Source organism: Eleutherodactylus coqui, chromosome 4 (genome assembly GCF_035609145.1).
Source record: "Eleutherodactylus coqui strain aEleCoq1 chromosome 4, aEleCoq1.hap1, whole genome shotgun sequence".
In the NCBI taxonomy this organism is placed as follows: Eukaryota; Metazoa; Chordata; class Amphibia; order Anura; family Eleutherodactylidae; genus Eleutherodactylus; species Eleutherodactylus coqui.
Genome location: NC_089840.1, coordinates 225,344,818 through 225,372,803, shown reverse-complemented (window position 1 = coordinate 225,372,803; position 27,986 = coordinate 225,344,818). Strand labels below are relative to the sequence as shown.

Genomic DNA, 27,986 nt, shown 5'->3' with positions numbered 1-27,986 from the left:
TTATCTTCCACAGTCTGCAGTTATGGGAACCGGTTCAGACTGGACTGATGTCAGGCAGCGAAAGGAGGTGAAGCTGGGTGGAGAAGAGGAGGAGGAGGAGGGCACCATATAATGGAGGCACAAATCAAAATATTCCCTCTCACTTTCTGCGCAGCGAGTCCATGGTACTGAAGCTGCATCCAGGTGCCAGCAGCCCGGCTACAGGTAACGCCTCGCACAATCGCACGCGCTATTTCTTTTGGCTTTCTGTCATCTAGGTCATTATCTGCCTCAGGATATTTCCCGTTCCTCTCTGGATGACTCGATCAATGTAAACTTTACTTCTCCTTCCATGCAGCAGCTAGAAAACATTTTAATGTCTGCAATCCCCCGACAGGGCAGGTTGTCGGGATATCCTATAGTAAGAGCACCTGCTGGCATATCCGAGGCACCGACACTTATTACATCCCCAGTGCAATACTGAGGGAATCCTGAAAACCTGACCTGTGGAGGGTCGCGAGGATGGAGTTGGGAAACACTGTTGCAGATGATAAAGTTCATCCAGCTACGGTGAAACTACTAGGGCGCTCTTACCCGGACTAGTCTCAGATATTCGGGCTTGACTGTTATGCTATATATCGTTATATTGTATAGGAATTTGTAATGTCTATAAAAAAAATTATACTTTTTTTAGTTTGAACTATTTGGATATTAGCTCTGATGATTTGTTCTAATGTTAGGTGGCTCAGTGGTTAAACTGTTGGCTTGCTGCACTGGGGTCCTGAGTCGGAGTCCGGTCCCTGGCAGTTTCTTCGTCCTTCACCCCATAGACAAAATTTTTGTATGTGATTTTCACGTACAATTAGGCAATTTTTTACATCACGAAAATATAATAATATGTTAAAAAATGTCCCAGTTTTGGGCTTTAACGGATGGGCGTGTTTTAGTCCTGTTTTGCGCACGTGAAAATCACGGGATGAAAGGAAACCTTTGATTTCAATGCTTTTGTTTCCACTATCACGTTATTACAATGTGCGAGAAAAGATAGGACCGTCCCGCTTTTTTTTTTTTCAAACTCACACACAATAGCCCAGAGATTGAATAGTCTGATTTAAAAAACGCGGTTCATGTACTAATACGCTCGGTTGCGGCGAGCGTATTAGCATTGGCTCAGTGTCTTTGTCCTACGGCAAAGTTAAGGCTACATCTCTGTATGCGCGCCTGTAGAAGGAGGTGTTACAACAGATGTTGCGTATCCGTATCAGGGCAAATTCAGACGGAGGTAGGCGCAAATACGTCCACCGCTACAGAACGCATTTGCGTATGAAACAGGCTGATGCGCACGTGCCAGCGAATAGGACTGTCATCTTTGCGGCCGAAATGCCAGTTCGCATTCTCGTGTGTTACTCTCTTCCCATGGAATAGAATGGCAGTCAAATGCCAAATTAGGGCCCGCTGTCTTCTTGCGTTGTATGCAGGGTAACTCTCCCCCCCGCTCCCTTTTTTTAAGCTTTCATAGACTTTAATGGCAGCTCGCAGACAAAGATAGAGCAAGTCTTATCTTTACTCTCGTGCGCCAGAAACATGTGTGCCGGAACAAATCCATTGAAATGAATGCCTTTGCTTTGTTGCGTTATACAGACGAGACTTTCACGTACGGAAATGCCTTCACAAATACGTTTGTCTGTTAAAGCCCTCATTACGTTGCGAGGCTTCTGTGCCACCACTTTAGGACGGCTTCAGACAGACGTGGCTTTGAAGCTTTTTGCAGCCGTGAAAATCGCGGTCGCCAAAAGTGCAGAAACGAAACCATTGATTTCAATTGATTTCGTTTTGACAAAGCAGGAATGTTTCTCGCACATATTTTTTTTACTTGCGGGAAAGAATACGGCCGGACCGATCTTTACGCTTTTTTTTTTTTACATTACGAAATTTAAACAGTAAAAATAAAGAAAGAACTTTTCACTGGTTTATGCGCAAATAAATACGCTCCGCTTTAAATAATGGACGTGCGTTTTTTTAATGCGGACCGATGTGCGTATAAATAACCATAGTATGGGCATCTTCTCATATGTGCAATTGTTCGCACTTTAGCGCAACGTATTTGCGTGATGAACAAGGTCTTTTTGCACACCTGTTCTGATGTTTTACTGCGCTTTTTGCGCCTGCAGGGCATGTTCATTTACACGTGGCAGCAAACACGCCCTCATTTAAATGGCTATTTAGTCTGATGGCGTGCAGATGTGTTCTTTTTTCCAGCAAAATTATTTTCCACACATCTGCTTGCGTATTCGCGCTCCTCCAATGGACTTCTATGGAGAGCTTCAGTGCGCAAATGTGCACAAAAGCAGAGCATTCAGCGTTTTTTTTTGTGTGTGCTCAATATAGTGAGTGAACTCATTGAAATCAATGGGTACTATTCACTGCATATTGTGTGCGCAAATATTATGTGTACGAATACATCTGTGCGCAGGGGCTCTGAGTTCTGTTGTGGTTTATATTCACGATCCAAAATCGCCCATGAAAGTCTATGAGAGTGTAAAAACAAATGGATGTCACATGTGCGTGTGCTGCATTTTTTACGCAATGAAGACAAAAAAAGTGACATCATTCAGGCTTTCTTCCTTTTTGTTGCGCATGTGAAAAACGGATGATGTATGACTGTCACATGGACGTAAAAAAAAGCAACAAAAACACATGCAACACGCATATACACGCAGGGAAATCTGTCCGTTTTTTAATGGTTCGTAATTGCATATAGTTGTGCGAATGAGCCCTTAAAGGGGGCAATGCAGTGGCGGCGAATGGAAGTTATTCATTGTGTAATGAAAAGTTATTACATTTTCCAATATAGTTGATCAGTTCCTCACGTTTTCCAAAACTTCTGTTTGCTGTCATACAGTAGAAACCTTCATTGCTTATTTCCAGGAGAGAGAACTCTGTCCATGTCATGTGAAAGACACACAAGCGCGCGGGTCACAAAATGCTTCGGAAAGTTGTATGACTTGTCATTGGACGATTTATTTGCTAATTGTAATTATCGGGGCGTTTTATCCGATCAGAGTGACTGGTGAGGAGCAGAAGCCGGATGTATTAGAGATTTGCATTTTCCTTGTGTAAGCTATTAATCACGTGTATATATATATATATATATATATATATATATATATATATATATATACACACAGTGGCCCAGAACACGATCCTGGTCACCTCCATGAATGTCATACATGTTTTGTCATCTCCAGTATGTGTGTTGCACAGCTGAGGCGCTTCAGAGGTTTACTTCACTAGAATCATTGCCTGCCTGTAAGTGTATCAGTCTGTCATGTCATGTGGTGTAAGTGAAGGTATAAATAGGAGTGCTTGAGAGCGGGAAGAGAGATCCATATTCACTGAGAGTGCCATCTTGCTTAGACCAGAGAGAGTGCTAACACAGAGCCACATGAAAGCACCTTCAGCTTCTATGTAGGTGAAGATGGAGGAGAAGGAGAGATATCCCGTAGCGACTGAAGTCTGGATGTGAGTGGAGTGAGTCCCAAAACCCGTAAGTGAGAGCATTCATAAGTAATTCTGTGTAGAGAGATTCATCGTAAAGGTACTAATTCTAAACCACAAGTTGTTCCTGTGTGGCCGTCCAAAGTTAGAATCACCGCACAGAAGTACGCTACAAGTCACACCCACGCGTCTCCCGTGTGGGGTGTCAGAGCTATGCCTGTAACTAAATAATTGCTGCCAGAGTGTCTGTGGAGTGACCCCTACCCCCTTTCCTCCTCCGGAGTGCTCCCAGTCCAGGAGCGGTACCTGACAGATAACGCAGACTGTAGGACCGGTGTCATCCTGTGTATCCTCCCTGATCTCTGAGCTCTGTTCTACTTTCTCTGTGAAGAATTCTACCTGCATTACTGTGAATAATTGGTTGCCAAAGTTTATTGAAAGTAAAGTTATACCGGGCCCTAACTGTTACTGGGGACCGAAGGTACAATACACAAGTGTCTGTGTTTATTCTCTGCCGTGTAGCATACCGGTGTGTGGAAACGGTGGCATCTATTAATCTCATCATCCCCTTATTGGCATGCCCTATCCTAGGGGTGTTGAAGGTCTACCGCAATCCTGCTCTGTCCTTGGCTACGTGTCATCCCTCCGGGAAGAGAATCTGGCGGGTGCTGCCATGACAAGCCAACACTTAGGCCTCCCAGCTCTCCATGTTGGTCAAATGTCTGGGGTATCCCTGCTCTGGGGTGTTGTATATATATATATATATATATATATATCCGATTCAGCTCTAGAAATTAGTCAGTATAGAGTTTTGCTTTTATTTTATTGCAAAACTACATGTTTGCTCTGCCGTGCGTGGATGTGGGCACTGAAATACGGCGATCTGATATGTATTCTATATAGGAATGATTACCTGATAAAACAATACAGCAGAAAAGGTGACACCGTAGAAAGGAAGATGATTTCCCCGGCTGCTTAACTGTGGCAGAATCTGCAGAAACGACTTCATCAGAGGCACAAAAATGTGATGGACTCGATTGGCTCACGGTGGTAGAGACAAGAATGTGCCTTTCAATAAGGCTTATTGTTGATACCTATAAAAGTAGCAGCTAACAAAAGACTAGTTTGTGAAGTTTACACCATCGGTAAATAAGGACCAAAGTGAGGGACTGAAGTGTAAGGCTGTCCTTGTAACAAGTTCTGATTTGCAAGACTAGATGTAAAGCTGCTTCCTAAAGGCTCTTTGAGATGGAACGGCAAAGTTAGCATGTAGCCAGTGTGACTTTTTGCAGAAGGTAGTGCATGCATACTCCCATAGAGATGAGTGGGATTACACACTTTTTGAAAGTAGTCACGCTGGCTGCGCATGCTGACTTTGGAGGGGGGGAACACAGCAGGAATGGGGGACCAGGTGAGTATGAGACCCAACTCCCCGGACTCCACATTACCCAAACTATAAGCACCATAACTAAGTTTATGGTGTTACTAGTAGACAACAGGTTCCTTTTAACCAAAGAGCTCGTACCTCAACCAAGACTCATTCAAGACCAAAGAGTCCATGGCGGTAAAATTTAATTTCATATGCTGGACATAATCCAGGGAATGGTGAAATCAATTACCCAATTTTATTAAGAAATTAATCATCTTCTGGATGACTATGTGTCACACAATAAAATCTACACCAGCTATGAACAAGCATAGATTTGGGCCACAATTTAAGTCAGTTTCTGCGGTAAATTATTGCAAACTTGTTGGATCGCAAGGGTACATGACCTCCAGCTAAGTCCCGTCCACCTTAGGAAAAAATGGTGACTGCAACGTGAAAACTAAAAAAAGTCACACATTTTTCTGCAAAGAATAAGCGTGCACCAAAATACGCAACTTTTTACTCCAGAAAACTGTTGCAAGAGGCTCGATAAATTCACCTTAAGTTATTGTATCCGGGCCCAGGAGCCTTAAGGGGCCCATAAGGCCTCTCTTCTCTATATAGAGAGCCTAGTACTATGAAGAAAGCATTATACTTGGGGCCCTGTTACAGGTTTTGCACTGGGGACCAGAAGTTTCACGTTACGTCTCTGCGTTAAAGGGTTAAGAGAAGTTGGGGAGGCCCAAGATAAACTTTTGCACCCGGGCCCATGAGCCTTTAGCTATGCCCCTGGCATGAAGTATGATGCATACTACTCTATAGCCTATTGAAAGACTGCTCATAATGCATTTCCCTAATATTTTCATGCCAAAGATGCATTTAATGTGTGACCTTTTCTTTTGCTTGGTTTCTATTCACATGTTTCCTGTTCTATCTTCTTTTCCCTACTTTATAGTACTGCCTTCTCATGCAGGTTTGGGCTTATTTAGACATCCCATTGCCAATTATAGAGGATCACAAGTAGTAAAAAGCCGGTAATCTCATACATCACTATAAATACTAACATGTAACTGCAGGGATGATTGCATCAGTGTTACATCAAGCCCAGAACCTGGAGTTCCTGCAACACAATTTTGAAATACACAGAAGAGAACCTGATAACTATGTTATATTCATCACATTTGGCAGATGGGCTTGGCTGCCCTCAAACATCAGGACTTGGGCTTGAAAGCTTCTCTGCATTCTTATCCTGAGATTTGTGATGAGTGAACTTTTGAAAAGTTTGGTTCGGCCAGTTTGGCAAACTTTTACAAAAAGTTCAGTTAGGTCCAAATTAGTTCGAGCAAATCAGAAGTTCACTAAAACCCCTAGAACTGGTGTATAACAGTGTCTAGGAGCCTTAAAGCATAGTGTAATTCTGAGAGTGTTATACAGGGCTTTTACGGCTCTTCAGCAGTGTCTTCAGCGAACCAAACTAGTAGGACCCTGTTTCGGGTAGAACTTTGCTAAAAGCTTGGTTCGAGTTCATCCTGAAATGAACTTTTAGCAAAGTTCCACCCAAAACTAACACTACCTGAGATTTTTGTAATTGACTTTCCAAGACATGCGCCGTGCTTTTTTTTTAACCTCCTGCTCTCTCGATTATCCGCCTCACAGCCACAATGACAGCTGCAGCTGTGCCGCGGATATGACAGCTTCCATTGGCTTCAATGGAAACTGTCCCTGCGGGATCTGCAGAAAAACGGAGCATACTGCGATTTCTTACCGCATGTGTGTTCCGCACATGGAAAAAAAAAAATCACATCCGCATGCATTAAATTGCCCTGCGGATGCTAATACATCCCTGTGAGCTTCTAGATCTGCGGATCTCCAGTGCAGGAGACACGTGCAGATTTTTTAATTAACCCTTTACAATCCAATTTTGGATTCAGGGTTTCCTAGGGGGCTTTCTCTTTCTGCCATTATACAATGGCGCCATCTGTTGGCTAGAGCCAGTACTGCGGTATGGGACATGCTGGAGAGGCCCCCGACAACCGAGCAGCCAATAATATACAGTAGAAATACCCTGTCGGACGTCTTCCGACATCTGAGCTGTACAGGCTTCTCTCAGAATGTCTTTAGACGCCAGACAGTGGATTGGAAGGGGTTAAAGTCCGCCCCTGGACATTGGGCCTAAGCCGTAGAACTTCAAATCTAAATTTTTACTACATATACTCATAGATTTCCAGATCACAGAATTCCAAGAAATGCATTGTGCAATGTGGGAGGAAGCCTATGTGAATCTATGGAGATGTAGAAAATGTATGCATGCTGTATGATTTACTGGCAGGAAATGACAGGCGTGTAATGTTAGCCAACGCATCAATTACACTACTTTATACATGGATATTTTATAGCTCCGCTATGTCTGCAGGCAATCACTAAGAGGAAGTGATTAAAAAGCTGTCTTTGGATATAAAACTGCTATATTTCATGCAAACGTAAACCATTATGTGACCTCAGTATAACCGCTATACGTTAAAAGTTCCTTTAACCCTCAATATATATTCCTATCTCCTGGGTGGTAAACAAATAGGGAATTTCCATGGCCCGTGGGCCATTTTGGCAAGTTTTAGCATCAACAGCTGGGCTACAGCACCACAACCAGACCCTACAAACAGACTTGACAAGTTATAATTGAATTTAGTCTGGAGCTGCCAAGTAGAGCAAGGGCAGCAGTTCAGCTTTGGCGCTGGAAACCTGAACACATCAACAGCTGATTTCAGAAGACATTACTCATGATCTGCATTCTGTATATACAATCTATCGTGGCCTTGGAAGCCCTATGGACATTTCATTACGTATTTCTTACCAAATTATATTTACACAATCACATCTGACATGGATATAATAAGCATCAGTATAGAAATGTCAGACAGGCACACAGGATGCTATGGCGGCTTCACAGTATAAGGACCTCGCCAGCCGCTCCTCATAGCTCAGCTTTGTAGATCACTATGGGGTCAAGTGTACTCGTACATTAATTTCTATCATGCAAAGATCTAGCCCAGATTAAAATATTGTTGAGCGACACATAAAGCCTGGCAAGTGACAGATCTGTTGTTCTCAAGAAAGACTGGTTGGAAGGAACCATGCCTCGATGCAAAACACTTTCAGAAGATCTCAGAAGACTAGGCTACAAAGCACCTGAGGATACAGCAATCCATGGTTTATACAAATTATCTACAAATGGAGAAAATTCGGAACTGTTGCTACTCTCCCTAGGGATGGACATCCTCTTAAGATCATTACGAGAACACAATAGGCAATCGTAAAAGACATGAAAAGGGCTCTAAGATCTACAAACTCTAAAAACCCCTGTTCACGTGTCCAGTTGAAGACTGCTCAAGAATGGTGCTCATGGAAGGGCGCCATGAAAGAAGCCACTCTTATCTCAAAAACATCGTTCGTTATTTATGAATGCACTTAGGACAGATTTGTGTCTAAAACTGCACCAGATTTAAGGCTCGTAGAGTTTTAGAGAGATTTACAAACAGTTTGTGCCAAAAAGAAAGAAAAGGTCTGGCAAGCTCGTCAATTTTTGTTTCCCCAAAAGTGGACGTTGCAAGCTTCTGTCTATCTTCCCGACACATTTATGAAGTGTAACTACAAGAATGTAGATGCAGAATAGAAAAATGGGTGGAGCAAAACCCATGTGGTAGGAGTGGCCACAAAAAAAGGCAAGGGTTGTATGAGTTTGAAGTGTACAAAATATTACAGAGGTGCTGCCGACCAGATACTGCTCCACATAAATGGCCAAGGGTCAACAGAGAGACAAAAAATTAGTGGTTCGTTGCAGCGCTCCAGAAGCAATCAAATTACTAGAACAATTAGGTTCAACCTTCTCTTTTATTTGGCGATTTAGACAACCAGCATTAAAATATGTGTTTCAGAGCGAGACTCCTTCATCAGTTCACTTGGATTACATACATTTAAGGACCTGATAGATGTGAAATCCCAACTGCTGAGAAATAATACGGGGATGTCGGTGGAGGGTGCGGCAATCAGAACTGAAGAGGTTTTCACAATAATCTTGGCGGGATGGCAGGTTTAAATGCCTGTCAGAATCGGGTGGACTAAACTTGAAAATGTTTCCAGTTCTGACCTCTGCACCTTCCATCGACATCCCTAGATTCTTTCCCGACAGTTGGGACTTCACAATCATCAGGTCCTAACCCTGACTGTATCTTATCCAGCTGAACTGATGGAGGAGTCTCACCCCTTTTACTGCTAATAACATTTTTTTAAAAATTTGTGAAAAAAGATATAAGAAAATAGCCCTATATGTTACAGAAAAGAAAACACAGCAAAAATAATTTTGGTAGCTGAAGAAAAAAATAGGGCAGGAAAACCACCACATAGGTAAAATTCCTAACAAGTGTCTGGTCCTTTAGGATGAAAACACCTTTGTCCTTAAGGGGTTAAAAGTATATTGGAAGATGCAAAGAGCCACTTGATTAGTTATTGTGAGTAACTTCTCCAGCTTTGCACTGGTTGTATGGGGTACATCTCCATTAGAGATGAGCGAGTATACTCGCTAAGGCACATTACTCGAGCGAGTAGTGCCTTAGCTGAGTATCTCCCCGCTTGTCTTTAAAGATTCGGGGGCCGGCGGCGGGCGGGGAGCAGCGGGGGAGAGCGGGGAGAAACGAAGGGGAGATCTCTCTCTCCCTCTCCCCCCCTGCTCATCGCCGCAACTCACCTGTCACCCGCGCCGGCCCCCGAATCTTTAGAGATGAGCGGGGAGATACTCGGCTAAGGCACTACTCGCTCGAGTAATGTGTCATAGCGAGTATACTCGCTCATCTCTATTCTCCATCTCTGTGAGACTGATGTGAATAGTTACAATCTCTGTACAGCACTAAAGGATATGCTGGAGATATATAGACGGTGTATCATAAATCTTCACATTTGCGAGAAGATGATCAATGCTGTGGGATATGCAGGGATGGTGTTTTATGTGAAATCATGTTTACTATTTTTTCTTGACAGATATAGATGAAGATCCCTGATCCGATGATGTGCACCATTACAGGTCCCCAGATTCTCATCTGTAAGTGGCAGTCTAATGATGAACAGAACAATACAATACAAAATGTTTGATAAATGTTAAATCACTGGTTTGTGTAACTTTTTTGTATGACATAGACGAGAAAAAGGTTAATACTGCTCATTTTCCCCGACTACCTGACCACTAGAGACACTGTCGGGCCGTAATGTAATTTAATAGCCCTGTGACATTAGACTTTTCCAATAGTGTATTTTTTGAAATATTGGATTAGTTATGTAGGCCAAGACTCAAATGTTGGCTGTGAACACATTGTCCATCCAGCTTTGAGTTGAATCATTATTTGAGACAGATTCCCAAATCCCCAAGGAAAACATTAGGCCTCAGGCTTCATGAATACAGAACCCATGGATTCCGCTTGGGGAATCCCACATGGAAATCCGTCCATGACTGCGGCTGGTGACCCCCAGCGTACCTTCACTCTCTATACTGCAGATTGGCTCGCCATCACGCCGGCACACATGCACAGTACAGATTGACTTCAATGGAAGCCGCCCGTGTGGAAAACACACCAAAATGGAGCATGCCGTGATTTTTCCTCTATGAGAGAAAATTGCAAGTGATTTCCACTTGTGCGCGTGGAAGAATCACTTTTACATTGCATGCTATGGACAGACATTGCTGTGGAACCCACGGGCAAATGCCTGCCACAGATTCCGCAGCCTTACATCTTGCGTATGCCTGACATTGAATACACAATGCCACTATGAGACAAAGCAGGGGATTAAAAGAAAACAACTAGTCACATTGCGCAGGACGGCGTGCGTGAAATACCGCCATAAACAGCTCTAGCCAGCTTACCGCTAGCTCATATGGCGGTAAAATGGTGCATGATACACACAGCGTTTTGTGCATACGGCCGTGGACATGAGCCCTTAGTGACAGGTCAAATGATCAGAATCAACTATGTTAAACTATAAGGTAATGGTGCATTTTAGAGAAAATATAGCGTATAGAGTTTGTCCACGCGTAACGAAAACGCTGCAGATTTGTCTACGGAAAATCTGTGGCATTTACAGTACAAGCAAAGAGGATCCATACAAAAAATCTCATCCACACAGTATGAGAAAAAAAATCTGTTTATATTGACCTGCGGCGCGGATTTTATAAAATCCACTGCATGTCAAAATATACAATAGATTTCATCGCTTCAAATAAGGACGGCTTCACACGAGCGTTAGCGTATTTGTGCGCACATTTGCGTAGCGTTATTGTGGAAGGGGCAATGCTTTTTTGCAAATGCATTAACGTATTTTACTGCACTTTTTGTACCCAGAAGGCATGTTGATTCGCACACGGCAAACAAACACGCATTGACCAAAGTGGCTAATTAGTCTTAATGCGTTCGGGGTGGGGTTTTTTCTTGCACAATTACGCAGTGTTTCATGTATTTCATTGTGTATTGCACGCAGATTTGCACACACCCTCATTGACTTCAGTAAGGCCTCATGTCCACTAGGAAATTCGGGCCCGTGCGGATTCTCCATGCAGAATCCCGCAGAGGGACCTTCCTTTCCCAGGGACATAAGGCCTAAAAAAAGATTTCTTACCTGTCCGGACGCTGCGGGTTCCTGTCTGTCGCGGCCAAATCTTCTTTCTCTGTGCCCGGCGGATGCGCTCAGCACGCCAGCAGCGTACCGCGCGCATGCGCCGTGCACTCTTTTCCCCTCTGAACTCCTGCTCTCCCGCATCGTAGAGCAGAAATTCAGCTGCTGGTGTACCGCGGGACCGGACGGCTTCCATAGGCTTCTATGGAAGCCTGCGAGACCCGTCCGCGCGGGAGATCCGCAGAAAATGGAGCATGCTGCGCTTTCGCTCACGTGCGGAAGAAAACACAAATCCATTAAAATGCCATCCGTGGGTGCAAATTACAATTTTATTGACCGCAGATGGCTAATGGATCCCTATGGGCAAAATCGAATGCGAATTCCGCAGCGGAATCCGCAATTCGGTTTTGCCAGTGGACATGAGGCCTAAGGCCCTTTGGTGTGCTGTTACGTAGAAAAATAGAACATATTCTATTCTATGCGTACACAAAATACGGAAATATGAACAAACCCATTGAAATCAATGGCTTCTATTCTATGCATATCATGCATGCAAATACATCCGTGTGAAGTTGACCTGAAATCCACAGAGGATTCATTCGAAAGGTCATGTCAAAATCTACATGTAACGTGTGAATTTTGATGCAGATCAGTTTCTTGAATCAAAGCCAGAAGTGGATCAAGCCGGAAGGAAAAGTATACATTCTGCTTTATATGCCCCATTCCTTATAAATCTACTCTTAGCTTTGGCCCAAAAAACTGCCACAAAACTGCACGTTTGAGTCCAGTCTTATGTAGGGTTGCGGCCACTGGACAGCTCCGTCCAGCTTTTGCTGCCTAGCACACTATGATTACAATGAGAGACCGGTCAATCATAGTAATGTGTAGGGTTACTACCCAACAGATACATTGGAGGCACATCCACATATACATTGATCTATTGCTTCTCAGCAGTATTATAAACATGAACATGAGGTTCTCTGTTACATTTTGCACAAAGTGTATAAGTCCACTAGTCACTTTACACATAAAGTCCCCAAGGGTCTGGGTCACCCCACTCCACAGACATGGCACCATGTAAATAGCTCTCTAGAGCTCACCAGTCCATATGATCCCAAGAAGCAGTCTGAGAATCAAGTAGGTAATTACCGTTAGGCCTCATTCAGATGGCCATGTATGAGTTGCCCGACTCACACCAGACAGCACATGGATGCAGGTCCATGTGTTGTCCTACCAGCAAGGGTAGTGAACATTGCATGTCCTACAATAAAGCACTTCAGATTTTTATTATGAACTGGCATGACTGATCTTTGGGCATTAGGCTAGGGTAACATAGCAACTTTGGCTGCGACAGGAGTCATGCAACCATGAATCGTTGTGCAGCCCTGCAACTTCGAACTCTCGTTGAGGCCAACATGGTTGTGATGGGATTTGCACCACAACCCTTGGATCACAAAAAATCCAACCTTGGTGGATTTTCTACAAACCTGGGGTGGCAGCGGCTTGTGAGTTTCTCTACGACACCATTGACCTCAATGCACGTGAGGTCACAAGGCTACATACACAGTGATCTATGGTGGCATGACCCCTGTCACAACCAAAGTTGCCATGTTGCCCTAGCCTAATGCCCAAAGATCAGTTATGACAATTCATAGTAAAAATGTGCAGTGCTTTGTTGGATTTGGGGACAACAGACAATGGCTTCCAAAATTAAGTTGGTACCAACCCATTTAGGTTGTAATGACTTTCACCTGTCACCAATTAGACCTTAGCAAAGCATTTCCTTCCACTGAAATTTATTAATATGTGTAACCTTTTTTGTAGTAATGTATAGAAACTGCTCCTCCTCAAGTGTCCAACATTGTGTTGCTGTCAATGACTAACTAAACTCTAAGGATGCCACAATTATACAGGACATTACTAGAAGGGTCCCGATATAGAAAAAAAATGATATTGAGACTGAAGATTAGCAAATCAATAAAATACCATTAGTGTGTTCACTGCATGATCCTTAGTGATACGGCATCATCATTACTGATTACATTTGTATGCTTATTTTCACAGAACCTTCTGTAGTTGATAAGAAATGACGTACCAGAAGCCACCCGATGGCGGATGGGGCTGGGTTATTGTCTTCGCCTCCTTTTTTATTCAGTTCTTGTGTTACGGGTCTCCTCTTGCCGTTGGAGTCTTATATGTTGAATGGCTAGAGATCTTTGACGAAGGAAAAGGAAAAACTGCATGGGTCGGGTCTCTGGCAGCTGGAGTAGGATTACTGGCAAGTAAGTATACATTTCTTGTTATCACATTTCTTTCTACCTTGAAGCTTTCTCCTCATGGAGACGTCCAGCTGATGTAGGAAGTCCTACAGGCAGTGCTTCCCGGGAAAAGGTATGCAAATTAGTTCTCCTCAAGAAGGAAGAAATCTTTCTCTCTAGCGCTACCTGTTGGAAGTAGCTACCATGTAAGTCAACGTCTGACCCATTAAAGAGCCTTTAAACGTGACGTTGTATGCTTGTTCTCCACGTTCCTGTTTCCAGTATTATATGATTTAGGAAGCACAAGTTTCCTATTTTGGCTTCTGAGTAATGATTATTTAGCATGACACGGGTACAACAGATATTGATATTTGTATGCCATAAGCACACTCATGGTATGTCCTATTCCTGTCTTTTACATGGAAGAGAAGTAGGACATGTCAATGCATGTGAATGCCCTGTGTCCATGTATATCAGATAGCACATGACTGATGCGAGCTGTGATGGAGTTTTGCAGTTATAGCTAGTCTGCCCTTACCCTTAGGGTCATCACAAAACCGGAAGAGCATACATAGTCTATAAACAGTTTAATTACTTTAATGGGGCTCAGTAAACAGAGGAGCATCAAATGAGGTTGGCCTTCTCCCCTTTCCTTCTTAGCCCTTTTGTACTGCATAGAGAATAGTAATACTTCTAAAATGACCTATAAAGTTGCCCTTACACATTAGATTAGTTAGTCGAACCTGACAATCTTGGTGAGATTGGCTGATGATCTAACGTGTTATCTCTTCCAATGGTAGATATCAGGAGGAAAGAAGGAGGCGGCATCTTGGATTTTACATTAGTAATCATGTGGTCCACATAACCCAATGTTGGGTATCTCCATTATCTTATAGTCATTCTCAGTGCAAAGAGATAGGTTTTTCTTATTGGAGGAAAGATAATTTTAGCATTGCCTGAAGGTTTCCTACCTCCCACCCTGCTGAAAAAGATGTGTGTTGTAAAAATACTGCACATCTATAAAGCTAATTGACACCCCTAGTATAGGCCAAGAATAAAGGAAAACTCCCAGTCCCAGGGATAAATGTGTTTTCATAAACTCCATCCACAATATATACTCATATATTTCCCTTGATAGGAGCTAAGGTTCAATGCAGTATCATATTCATGGCTTGTTAATGTGAGGTCAGCATTGGAATCCAGACAACAAAATACTCACAGTCATATAGCTCAGAGCACTAGTTAAGCTTTTCAACTGATATTCACCCCATAGAAATTCTTGCCAAGATTAATATGGGTTATCTGAGGAATTAAGATGGATTCAAAGTTTGTTTTTAGTTAAGTAAATGGCTAAAGAAAGACCTACTTTGTAACCAATTACGGTGGTCATACAAAGCCTTATACCAGCCCAGGCTATGAGTTGTGTGACTTTGATGATTTGCTGAATTCAAACATTACGATAGCATTCAGGAGAGAATTTTTTTTTCAAACTGACTTCCATGCTGGTTTTATATGGGGTTATTTAAAATTAGATAATTGATTTTAGAACTTGGAGATTATAAAACCAATATTTAACCTGACTTAAGGCCAACTTACGCATTAGGAAAAAAACTGCTTTGGGACAACTGATTTTGGTGAGAGTGGACTACCTTTTATTCTTCTTGGAGATACGCCACCACGTTTTTTGTCAGTGGCTTTACCCCTCTCCTGTCCATGGAAACACCAAACCAAGCATTCACATGTATGTAACAGTTGTGAAAAATAGCTGTCGGATGAGTGAGTGTTCAAGCAACAGGTAGTATGTGGAACTTTAGTATATCATTTACTAGCTTATATACTGGACATTGCTCGGTTAGCCTCACCAACTTTGATACAATGGCTTTGAATTTCTCTTTCTGAATTCGGGCATGATGCTGTTCCAAGGTCTCTGCAGCCCTTGATGTCCTGGCTCTTTCCCTCTCCTTTTGAATTTAGACCTCAGGCTGTTCTGGGGTCTCTGCAGCCCTTCTTAGTATCTGTTTCCTGCTATACTTGAAGTTGGGCCTCACAGTGCTCCATGTTTTCTGATACCCTTGATGCACTGGCTTTGAATTTCTCTTTCTGAATTTGGGCCTGATGCTGTTCCAATGTCTCTGCAGCCCTTGATGTCCTGGCTCTTTCTGTCTCCTTTTGAATTTGGACCTCAGGCTGTTTTGGGGTCTCTGCAGCCCTTCTTAGTATCTGTTTCCTGCTATACTTGAAGTTGGGCCTCACAGTGTTTCATGTTTTCTGATACCCTTGATGCACTGCCTCTGAATTACTCTTTCTGAATTCGGGCCTGATGCTGTTCCAAGGTCTCTGCAGCCCTTGATGTTCTGGCTCTTTCCTGCTCTTTTAGAATTCAGGCTTCATGCTGCTCCAAAGTTTCTGCAGCCCTTGTTAGTGGCTCTTTCCTGCAATACTTGAAGTCAAGCCTCACACTATTCCGTGTTTTCGAATGGCCTTGATGTCCTGGCTCTTTCCTTCTCTTTTTAAATGTGTGCCTCATGCTGTTCTAGGATCTCTGTAGCTCTTTATCTCCTAGCTCTTTCCTGCACATTCTTATGTCATTGGTCATGTCGTTCACTTATCTCACTCCCTCACAATAGTTTTACTTTATTTGCTTTGAGCTGGACTTTTCTGATGGGTTTACATTTTCTTCGGAGGCTTTCCGGATCCACCGCATATCTAAATTATTCACCACACTTAATCATAAAGCATATTTTTTAACCATAGATGATACAATAGGACTCATTCATTGAAACTGTGTAAAAAAAACTGTGTTTGTTGCCCATATTAACAAACCATTCCTATATTCTGTATACTAGAGTTACATTATTGGACTTCAAATAAAAATGAGACTCTTGTCGAACCAATAATTTTTTGACTCTCTAAAATGTAAAATTATAGTATTAGCTCCTGATCATTTGAAAGTATGGGTACCAGATCCACCAAAAAAGTCCAATATTGCACACATTTCTTAGTCCAAAAGGGAAGTGGATGTAAATTATTATATAAAAAGTACTTCACTGCTCTATGTCAGGATCAAGTGGCTATAGTACCTACCAGGACCACCTTCTCTTGGCCACATCCAGTAAATGTTTTGGGACTATAGAATTTGGGATCAAACATGATGTTAATCCACTGGATTTCCTCTGTGCCAAAACTGCTGGTCCTTCTCTACAGTACTGTAATACTATTAAAATAAAGATCATAATAGAACAGTACAGTACTTTAAAACCAATAGTAGAATCAAATCATTCGATGACCATACTCAAAAAGGTGCAAATAACAGATATTGGACATGTCCAATGCAGCCACCAACATGCCATACAAACAGCCTGACGCTGGGTTATGTCAGATAGTGCCTTCTGGGCAGGAGCGTAACTAAAGGCTCAGGGGCCTTGATGCAAAAGGTGAGCTGGGCCCCCCCCCCTCTATCTGTATCTGTACCCGTACCCATACCTAAACCATGCTGCACAGAGGCATAACTTGAAGCTTCTGAGCCCCAATGCAAAACCTGTAACAGGACCCCCAACTATAATGCTTTATTCATAGTACTGGGCTCCGTATATGGAGAAGAGAGGCCTTATGGGCCCCCTAAGGCTCCTGTGCCCGGGTGCAACCGCATCCCCTGCACCCTCTATAGTTACGCCCCTGCTTCTGGGGCATATCCGGTCCAATACTGTACAATCTTTATAGTCCAAAAAGAAAGTGGATGTAACTGTATCAGATATACAGATCCTTTGGAGGGTCAGGAAATCATTGACGGTCTTCTAGGGTAATCCCAAACCCATGAGACTGGTGGTCAATGAAAATGTCTAATAGCCTGAATAATCTGCAAAGTTTATGTACTTGAGACAGCAGTTGGCGAAACTATTCCTCCTGCTCTCCCAAGAATATTCACAGTTATCTGAGCATTTGTTTGCTGTACACACTGGATAGTAAGGCCGACCCTGCCAATCATTCTATTGGAGTTTTCATTTTTTGGTACTAATAAATAATATTTTACTATTTCCAATTAATTACATAATCAAATCATCTGTCTGTAGTAAGTGTCTGCATCTTTGTACAAGCATACCATTGACTGCCCCAATAAGAAATAAGAGTTATACTTAAACTCTGCCCTAAGTATCTCAGGAAAGCATAATTACCGAAAGTATTGTGTTAGGCCCGTTTCACATCTGCGTTGGTTGGATTTTATTTTTTTGCTCTTACATTTACTGATAAGGTAAAATGCCCCGACCAAGCTAATACACAATTGTATAGAGCGTTTCATGCTATGACACATAGTAAATCTATACTTTTCTTCTCCTACAAATCGTCTCAGTCTCCCTAAGTGAAGAATCAACAAGCACAGTACCAATTAACCTGAAGCCATCTGCTTAACTTATGCCAAAGGTTGCGCAAATTGCTTTTACTATCATTAGGTGCTGATAGACAAGCACATTAATTTCTGAGAAGTGCCAGGTGATATGTTATCTCAGGACTTTTCAACTCTTGGAAATATGAATTCTGCTAACAAGCACTAATAACAGGAAAAAAAACCTTCATTAAATCGATCAAGCATTTAACTGTCTTAAGTAGCTTAGAGACCGGATACTATTTGTATGTACTGGTAAACACATTGCTAGAAAGTAAAAAATAGAGTCCACCATAGGATCGCACTATAGCCGATCTCAATAGGGTGGCATATTCGAGTCTGTAATACTCAGACCCCACGTGGTGCTACTGAACTCAATATGGATCACCATGAGGTTCTATGTCAGCATCTGTAAAACCACAAGTGGTCTGGGTGATCCAAGGTAAAGGTCACTGCACTGGGGTGCAATTACAGGGGTGATTTTTCAGCACAATGTCTATGCATTACAAGATGCACAGAAGTTGCATGGGAAAAGAACCTACTGTTTTTAATGGGTGCATTTACATATGCGATTTTTCTCTCTCAACTCTTCCAAAAGAAGCGGTGCAAGAGAAAAATTGCAGCATGTCCTTTTTTTGGCCAATTCTGTTAAAGAATCGCCCATTATTCTTTATGGAAGCAGAAAGAAATCCCATCACACCCGCATGTACATGCAAGTGCGATGTGATACATTTTTGTTCCCATACGGATTTCCACACATGTTTTTCATGCAAGGGAAAACTGCAAGTGTAGTGATGCGAGTGCAATTTTCTCGCAAAGCACATCGCACTTGCATAAAAATCACAGACTTGCAAGTATGATATCAGTCCGCGTTTCATTGGCTGATATTGCAATCGCCCGTATAAATGCAGCCTTACAGCTATTTCACATTAGCTAATCTAGTAACTGTAGTAGAAAATGGAGATGAGCGAGTGTACTCGGTAAGGACAGATACTCGAGCGAGTATCGTCCTTACCGAGTACCTGCCTCTTCGCCCACAAAGATTCGGGTGCCGGCAGGGGTGAGCGCTGTGTTGTGGGAGTGAGCAGGAGTGAGCAGGTGGGGGGGAGAGATCTCCCTCCCATTCCCCCCCGCTCTCCCCCGCCACTCCCGACCCCCCGCCGGCACCCAAATCTTTGCGGGCGAGCAGGCAGGTACTCGATAAGGACGATACTCGCTCGAGTATCTGTCCTTACCGAGTACACTCGTTCATCTCTAGTAGAAAACCTTTAATCTGGTTAGCTAAGCTATTGTTACCCAGTCTCCTCTAATGAAAAGTCCTAGATTCTGTCAACGTTTAGAGGCAGAGCGCATGAGTTAGGGGTGATGGCCAAAGCTAGGAAGGGGGTTAAACCTTGGAACTAAAGTATAGATATGTGGAGAAGTGGTAGAAAATATCTGGGTGTAGAGAATATTATGGGTTAAAGACTACAAGGGATGTGGAACTGAAAAAAAGTGGTAGGTATTCAGGCAGCCCAAGTGCCGAGGTATATTGTAGACACACAAGTGCCAATAGGGTCGGTATCAGTGAGCCGGGCAGTGGGCTTCTCTTATCTATGATAGACATTTCTGTAATATTGTGATATGTAGGAAGTTTGATTTTTCTTTGAGCAACAATAGTAAGATAAATGAACTTTCTCTTCTCTCCAGGTCCTTTGTGTAGTGCGAGTGTCTCTACTTTTGGTGCTCGCCCAGTCACCATCTTCAGCAGTTTCTTGGTAGCTGGGGGATTAATCCTAAGCAGCTTTGCTCCCAATATCTACTTCCTTTACTTCTCGTATGGATTTATGGTTGGTAAGTAAGCCATTTCATACAGTTTCGTCTCTGTTCACACATGTGTACACATGTATACATCGGGAGAATTCTCAAAGGGTATAATTCTGTAAGGTATGCCACTGTAACACCATACAACGGCATACAACCTCCAGTGCTTAATGAAATGTGTTAATTGCAATCTACTGTGCTTTCCTATACAGTTAAAAAAATAGATATGCCGACACATGCCAATATGACAGAGACCAGCGGGACACTCCTCTGGCCTCCACCGCTTGAAAGGGGACCTATGTATAAGTTAGGTGTATTCTCTTGGAGCTTTCCCAGAGCATACGCTAAATTTAAACAAAAAAAAAGCTATTACTATAGCCTTCAACTTACGCCTTACTCTCAGGACAAATTTTGTATAGCTGAATATCGCATTCACCGCTGGGCAGTGGCGTATCTATAGGGGATGCAGGGGTCGCAGTTGTGACCAGACCTGTAAACTGCGGGGGCCACTATAGTGCAGCACCGGAGAGAAAGCTCCCTCAGCATGTGACTGTTCATAGCTGATGGATTCCATTGACTTATAATGAGGTCTAATGTTTTTTGTTGAAGTGGCCATTGTTTTAATGGCAAAAATAGAAGATTAGCATTGCATGCTGTGCTGCTCTTCCCATCAAATCTGACAGAACTACTGACTGAGAAGCCTCAGATGGTACTGTAAATCCAACCTATCACATTCAGTTGACCACTTGAACTCCTGGATTTTCATGAAATTGTTACAAGAGAACTGACACTGGTACATGTGTCTCTCCATAGACAACTATATAATGCAATCATTTGTATTAATATATCTGATTAAGTAGCCCTAATAGAGGTTTGGACCTGTCGTCATCCATATTGTAAGAAAAGGCAGTATATCTATTATGGGTCTTTAATGTAACTTTAGTTCAACTAGTCGCAGTGCAGAGTTAGAAGATGTCCTTTTGTGGAAAATATAGCCCTATATATGAGATATTTGTTGGGAAATACATCTAATATCTCAGTTTTGACTTCCATAATATTTAATTTTGTCAAATCAAATCCTTTGATTCCCTGGCAGTTAAACAATGCCATTGAGAACTTGCATGTTTAGCCAATCCCAAGTGTGCATGTTTATGGGGAAAGTACAGGCGGCATGTAGCTGTTGGTGGAATGATTCAAATTCTTGCAACAACCTGATTTTTGTTTTAATTATGGACATAAGTAACCTGTGATCTTATAATTTTACAATTCTTAACTTCAGGTTTAGGATGCGGCTTACTGTACACCGCTACCGTGACTGTCACTTGTCAGTACTTTGAAAAAAGGAGAGGACTTGCGCTTGGAATCATTTCAACAGGTAGATCAAATGTGTTTATTTACGCTTATTTTCATTTACAGTGGAACCTTTTTGAGATTTCCCCCCAAATTGCATTGAAAAGTGGTCTTCCAAGGGGGTGGTCTTTTTAAATAAGATGGGTAGTGTGCATAATATATGTTGGAACTAAAAAAGTATCACAGGAACTGTGGTCTGCTTAAGGGAGTACTTTTCTCAAAGAGGTGGACCTTTGGAGAGGTTTGGCTGTATTTTTTTAATTGCTTGCATTTAAAAATTATTTATCCTACAATACTATAGCTATACTGTTCCTATAGTGGTTTCCTCTACAAGTACCTTACCCATGTATTAGAGTATATGTAGATGGTAAAGGGACATTACTATGGGACTTAGATATACACAAAAGAGGAGGGGATTGAGTATTAAAGTATTAAAGAATGCAAAATAATTTGTTTATTCTGTTGTGGTGTGCTAGCCGCAATCAAGAAGTTGAACCGGGCCCGTCTATATCAGTACGGTCCATGTGACTGCACCTTTGGCGTTGTTTGAATTCCTTTTTCTCACTGCAGAAGGTCCTTTAGGTGTCGTCTGTTTGCAATCCATCTGGCTTTCCTGCAATTTCAGAGGTTTCCTTGGATGTTGCTTGTTAGGAATCCTATTGCTGCAGAAGTTCCCCTGGGAGTCGTCTGTCAGAAATCCCTCAGTGTTTTGTGTTCCTTTCTTCTGTGCTTCAATAACTCCTGTGATGTATGGACTGATTGGCCAACAAGGAGTTTTTTTCCCTAGCCAATCAATCAGGGCTAAGAGTATTTATTCCTGCTCCGCCCTCTCTTGGGCGCTGGTTATTCTGCTGTGTATATGCATGCTGTGCAGATGTTTGTCTGTTTGTATGGGGTTTTCTATGTTTGGTCTAAGTCCTGTCTTGTTTGTTCCACCTGTCCAATGCTGGTGGGACACCTGAGTCTATTTCTCTGTTTCCTCCATCTCATGGTGGTCGAAGGTTTGAGGTGCATATCTGGTCTGTCCCCTCCGTTCACTGGTGTGTGGATGCCTGAATCCCCTTCATTCATTGATGGATATCTGAATCTTTTCTGTCCATTGGTGTATGGATGTCTGAACCATGTTTTGTTTGTAGTCTCTGGTGTGGCTGTGGACTCCTGCCTGTTATGTGCATTTTCCTAGCCCGTTGGCATTTCTATCTACTGTATGTCCTTCCCTAACCCCCATTTTGGGACATGCTAGGTTCTTTAGATTCAAGACATGAGGTCATCCCTATTGCTATGATCACCCTACTACTAGGCAGGGTGCTCCCAGCCAGTGCTGCTTAGGGATAGTTTTCCCTCTCCTGTAGATAGAGTTTCCCTTGTTGCTGTGCTAAAGGGAACCTGTCACATGACTAAAGCATAATGTATGGTGCTGTCAAACCGGGTGATGTATTTTTTATACTCACTCGCTCCCTGGTTCCTACGGTACCTGCCACTGAAGTCTGCATGGCATACACAAATGTGACTCTTTTCAGAGTCCTGTGCGCACGCTCTCCTACACAAGTCTATTTGAGAGTGCATCCACAGGACTCTGAAAAGTATCAGATTTTCATACGCCATGCAATCTTCAAAGTGGGACGAGGGAGCGGGTGAGTATAAACAAAATACAGCACCCAGCTCCCTATCACCTCGCCTATCATGCCCAAATGTCCAATAGAAAACAAATCATATGCCAGGAATTTACTGTTATTGCATACTTTTTACCTGACTATATTGTTTGTATGGGACTCTTTCAGGTTCCAGTGTTGGCACCTTTATATATGCAACTCTACAGAAGGAACTGATTTCAATCTACGGACTAGATGGCTGTTTGCTAATTATTGGGGCATTAGCATTAAATATATTAGCATGTGGCATTCTAATGAGGCCTCTACCAAAGTTACCAGAAGCTATAGAGTTAAAGCCTTGTTTGGAGAAAGTACCTGATGCCTACCTTATATACCATGAAAAAGACCAAAAGAATGAAGAAAATATTGTGATGCTCGAAAAGGAGAAATCCAACGCGGCCAATGGAAACTGCTGCCCTCCAGAAAATCACCCCCAGTGTAAGAGTGGCGTTATGACTCAGTGGGACATAGTAAAGGACAATTGTAACAACAAGGAGAAACTAAATTGCAAACAGCTTATTAAAAACAAGTGCCATTCTTACCTGGACTACTGGGAAGACACCATCAACCTGTTCCGAAACAAAGTATTTGCTGCTCTATTCATCAACATTTTATTATTTGACATTGGAGGATTTCCTCCAAGCTTTCTTTTGGAAGATGTAGCCAAAAGTGTCAATATTGATAAAGAGGACATGGCAGTGCCTCTAGTGTTCATCCTTGGCGTCATGATGGCTGTTGGAAAGCTTGTTTTAGGAATACTTGCTGATTTTAAGTGGATGAATACATTGTATCTGTATGTATTCACTTTAATAGCTACAGGTTTGGCTGTATTGGCAGTTCCTTTTGCCAAGACGTATGCCAGCTTGGCCATTATTGCTGGAACAGTAGGATTTTTTACCGGGAACTGGTCAATATTTCCTTATGTAACAACTAACACTGTTGGATTGGATAAACTCACTCATGCCTATGGAATCCTGATGTTCTTTGCCGGTGTTGGAAACTGCCTAGGGCCACCGATAGTTGGTAAGATACTAGATTGGGATATTTTTCTTTTTTTTTCTATTATGCAGATCTGTAAATAAATAATGGGATAGTGGCTTTCAAAATGATTCTAATTATCAAATACTGTTTCACAAAATATCAGTTCCTATGACGTGCGACTAGAGATAAGCTTGGGCTCTCCTTCGCACCCTGGAGTAGAGCGACAGATGGGTTGAGAGACAGGAGGCACAGCTGGGAGTGTTAGGTCCAACTCCAGCATGATTATCATTGTCTCCAAACCTACATAAGTGGGCACAGGCACCAACAGGGCCTTATGGCCTGGTTCAGGCCATACCGGTTCTGTGGAGGGCCATGTTTTATAGTAGGCTCGGGAAATAGTGGTAGCCTGAAGATTCCATGGATAAGTTACAATTGATCCTGCATGGTTGTCATTGTCTTCCAGTCTACTAAAGTGGGCGGAGGTGCCAACAGGGCCTTTCCTTGCAGCTTGGTTCAGACCATACCGGTTCTGTGGAGTGCCATGTTTTATAGAAGGCTTTGGAAGTAGGGGTAACCTGAAGACATCATAGTTAGGTTACAATGGATCTGATTTAGGACATTAGTTCTGGAAACTATAACATTAATAGCCAACAAAAAGTAAGCAATAGAATTAACAGATCCTCCCTCGTTACTGAGGTGACTTTCTTCCAACCATTACTGAGGCAATTAATATAAGCCCTTTTCCCTATGTAATGGGTCTTGCAACAGTCCTTGCCAGTGTTTTGACTCTTGTGTACTGGGCTCTAACTGGTGCTTACCTGGTAACCAGGTTTGTTTTCCATATAGCAGCAACTCCAACAAGATCAGATCATGGTAGGGAGGGAGCGAGGGGGTCAGCTGGTTCCGACAAATTTGCAGCAATAGTCAACTAATGTAGACTTCACTCCCGTAGGGCAAATATTTGGGTGCACCATGGCTCGGCAGGAGACAATCCAACCACATCCTCTCATCACAGAGTACTTGTTCTGCTCAGCTTCTGGTTTCCGGTCAGTGATTTCCTGCTCAGAACCAGACACTCCTCGCACCCTCCAATCATAAAGTCACTACCTTCACTAGACAGCGGAATAGACCAAACAATAAAACTGCAGCATAACATGAAAATGATACCCCCTTACACTTACGTGACAGAATAGCATTTCACCTGAACTGCGTAGCGACCTGTCTGAGGACCTTTGGCATGACAAAGTGATTAAAGAGTATGTTTTCGGGAAAGGTGAATACGTACCTATGCCAGCTAATTGTATGCATTGTCTGGAAGCATATTGACTTAGCTAGAACTCTGTGTACTTCCTGCTACACATCAGTCATAAGAATCCTCCAGGCTATTAGCGGTAAACATACTTATCGTTATGTGTTAATGTACATGTTATTCTGCGTTGTATTCCATGGGGTGACTGTTAGGCATGAACAAAAAATTGACTAGTTTAAATCACACATGCACTAATGTATTACATTTGTTACATTAATGAGACCCTCTGGTCCTGGATAAACAAAGATGACCTCACTGCTTCTCTGACTACCTAATGCACACTGAACATTAATATGCATCGGTAGTCTAAGACACTACATGGTGCTTTGATTGGCCATTGCTGCCCATGTGAGCAGCACTGGCCAATCAGAAGATCTTGTGGTGTCTTATACTACTGATGCATACTAAAGCACAATGTGCATCAGGTAGTCAGAGAAGTCTTGTGGCCATCTTTGTTTGTCCAGGACCGGTGGGTTGCTTTAAGGGTGGATTTGCTATGGAAAATCCATCTAGATTTTCTGCAGAAAATCCATGTTGAATTCTGCAGTGGTAAATCCCTATCATTTTTGTGCAGAACTGCAGCTGCGGTCTAGGACCAAAAAATATAGATCCTCATCTTCTCCATATTTTTCCCACTCCGTACAAGCCTTGCTGTTCCTCTGCTGGTCACTTCTGGCCTCCAGCAATGACAAATTAACCCATGTAATTGCTACAGCCTGTAATTGGCTACAGAGATCATGTGCCTTAAAGACACATCATCACTGGAGGTCAGTAGAGACCGATAGGGGAGCAAGTAGAGCGCTATACTGAGCGGGAAAAATTGAAGAATATGAGTATTATGTTTTTATTTTAATTTCACAGCTTTTTAAAAAAATTTTGTCCAGTCTGCGGATTATCCACAGCAAAATCTGCAATAATTTGGATTTGTTGTGGATTTTGACTTCCCCATTGAAATCTGCAACAAATCCACATTATGAATTGACATGCTGCAGATTTCAAATCCACACCGCATGTCAATTTATACTGTGGATTTTTTCCACAGCATGTGGGGATGAGATTTCTTGAAATTGCATCCACTTTGCTGATACTGTAATAAGTTGCATATGTTCTGCTCCCAAATCTGTGATGGAGCATACGCCATAATGGGAACATATACCATAATGGTACTGAGACATTGCAGATTTGGTGCAAATTTGCTGTGTGGATTCTGCACAAAAATATGCAAAATGTTATGGTAGAAGACACAAGTGTTGGGTTTCTAAAAGCCCGTCCATGCATGGCAAAAGAAAGTAGAGGGTGCTGCAGATTCTCACATTATTGGTTGAATTGTATAGTAATCTGAATATAGTTTACAGCTCGTTTCTTGGTGGAAATGTTGCAGATTTTCGCTCTTCACAATGCAAAGGTAAATCTACAGCAAAATCCGCATATGACTCCTGTTGATTGATAGTTATGCTTGGCGTAGCCACAGGTTGTTCTAACACAAGTTCATAGTTACTGCAGTCATCATGACTCACAGTCATATTATTAACCCATGCCTTTTTTTGTTTTTCAGGTTGGTTTTTTGACGCGACGCAGTCTTATGACATAGCCTTTTATTTCTGTGGAACGTGCGTCATCCTGGGAGCGCTGGGCTTGTTACTTGTGGCACTGCCATTTTGGAAAAACTGTAAAACTAAAAAGTTAGAACCATCGCCGAAGATTTACTCTTATAAAGTAGCTTCAACTGTTTGAAATCCTCCTGCAAATATATGTTTGTGACGTTGGGTAGTCATAGTACTATGAGGATGTGCTCAGAGCAGTTTTTATAGTGTGTTTTTGAATATTTTTAATATACAGTATTTTTTTAGTCTGAAATCACATCAGCCTTTATCTCAGGAGGTATCTCCTAAGGAAAGTTCTAGACTCCTCTTATTAAGTATTCTAGGTGCTGCATGGACATAATCTTTATACGTGTCCCAACAACATTCATAACACCTTATTTTATGCCTCAGCTGGACCAAAATGCACAGTAGTTATTTGTATTCAATACCAAGGACTAACTGTATTTAAAGGGGCAATAACGTTTTAGACTACTTCTGCTCATCTACTAGCTTGTGTTAGTCTCGGTATTTATGCAATATACTAGCATTAAAAATTGTGTTGCTTTACCACTGTAAATCACGTTTGAAGTGGCTGCCACTAGGGGTCTCCCTTCCAGGTTCTCTGCAATCCACTCTATCGTTAGGCATAGAGCTACCTTAGTAACTAGATCACAGGGATTTTTCCATAGCAACAGGGAGAGAGGCTATCATCACAGGCTGCAGGCTGACAGATCTGCAGAAACTGTGATAGTGAGAGTCTTTGCCTCTCTTGCTATTACAATGTGTATATGTCCACATATTACACACACATTTTAGTGGGTTTACTAACCACTTGGTTAGAATGTCTCTAGATGCCTGACTGTCCTAGAGAATCAGAGGGGTGGGCATTCAGATACTGTCTCCCTGCTGATTGGATCAGAGATAGTGCAATGCAGCATGGGAAGAAAGGGAAAGGAAACGCACGACAGTGAACTACTGGCAGAATGCCCCCTCTCTGAAAGTACGTTGCAAACAGCAGATCAACAGACATGAAAAGGGTACAAACAGCAGCAAATGAAGGAGAACCTGGTGTATTTTAGAAAATGTTTTGAAAACTCAGGTATGCTTTAACAGCATAAATATTAAGTAAAGCAGAATATGCAGTGCATCCTCAAGACAGTTGGGTAAGGCCA

At 42.3% G+C, this 27,986-nt stretch overlaps 1 protein-coding gene across 1 annotated transcript; it reads left to right on the top strand.

The window, feature by feature from the left end:
* Positions 1 to 113: 113 nt before the first annotated feature.
* SLC16A9 (solute carrier family 16 member 9) lies at positions 114 to 27,986 on the top strand. Its single transcript, XM_066600792.1, has 7 exons — positions 114 to 204; positions 9,875 to 9,935; positions 13,562 to 13,779; positions 19,826 to 19,969; positions 21,219 to 21,314; positions 23,071 to 23,964; positions 26,787 to 27,986. The coding sequence occupies exons 3-7, from the start codon at positions 13,584 to 13,586 to the stop codon at positions 26,963 to 26,965; spliced, it is 1,509 nt and encodes a 502-aa protein (XP_066456889.1). The 5' UTR covers positions 114 to 204; positions 9,875 to 9,935; positions 13,562 to 13,583; the 3' UTR covers positions 26,966 to 27,986.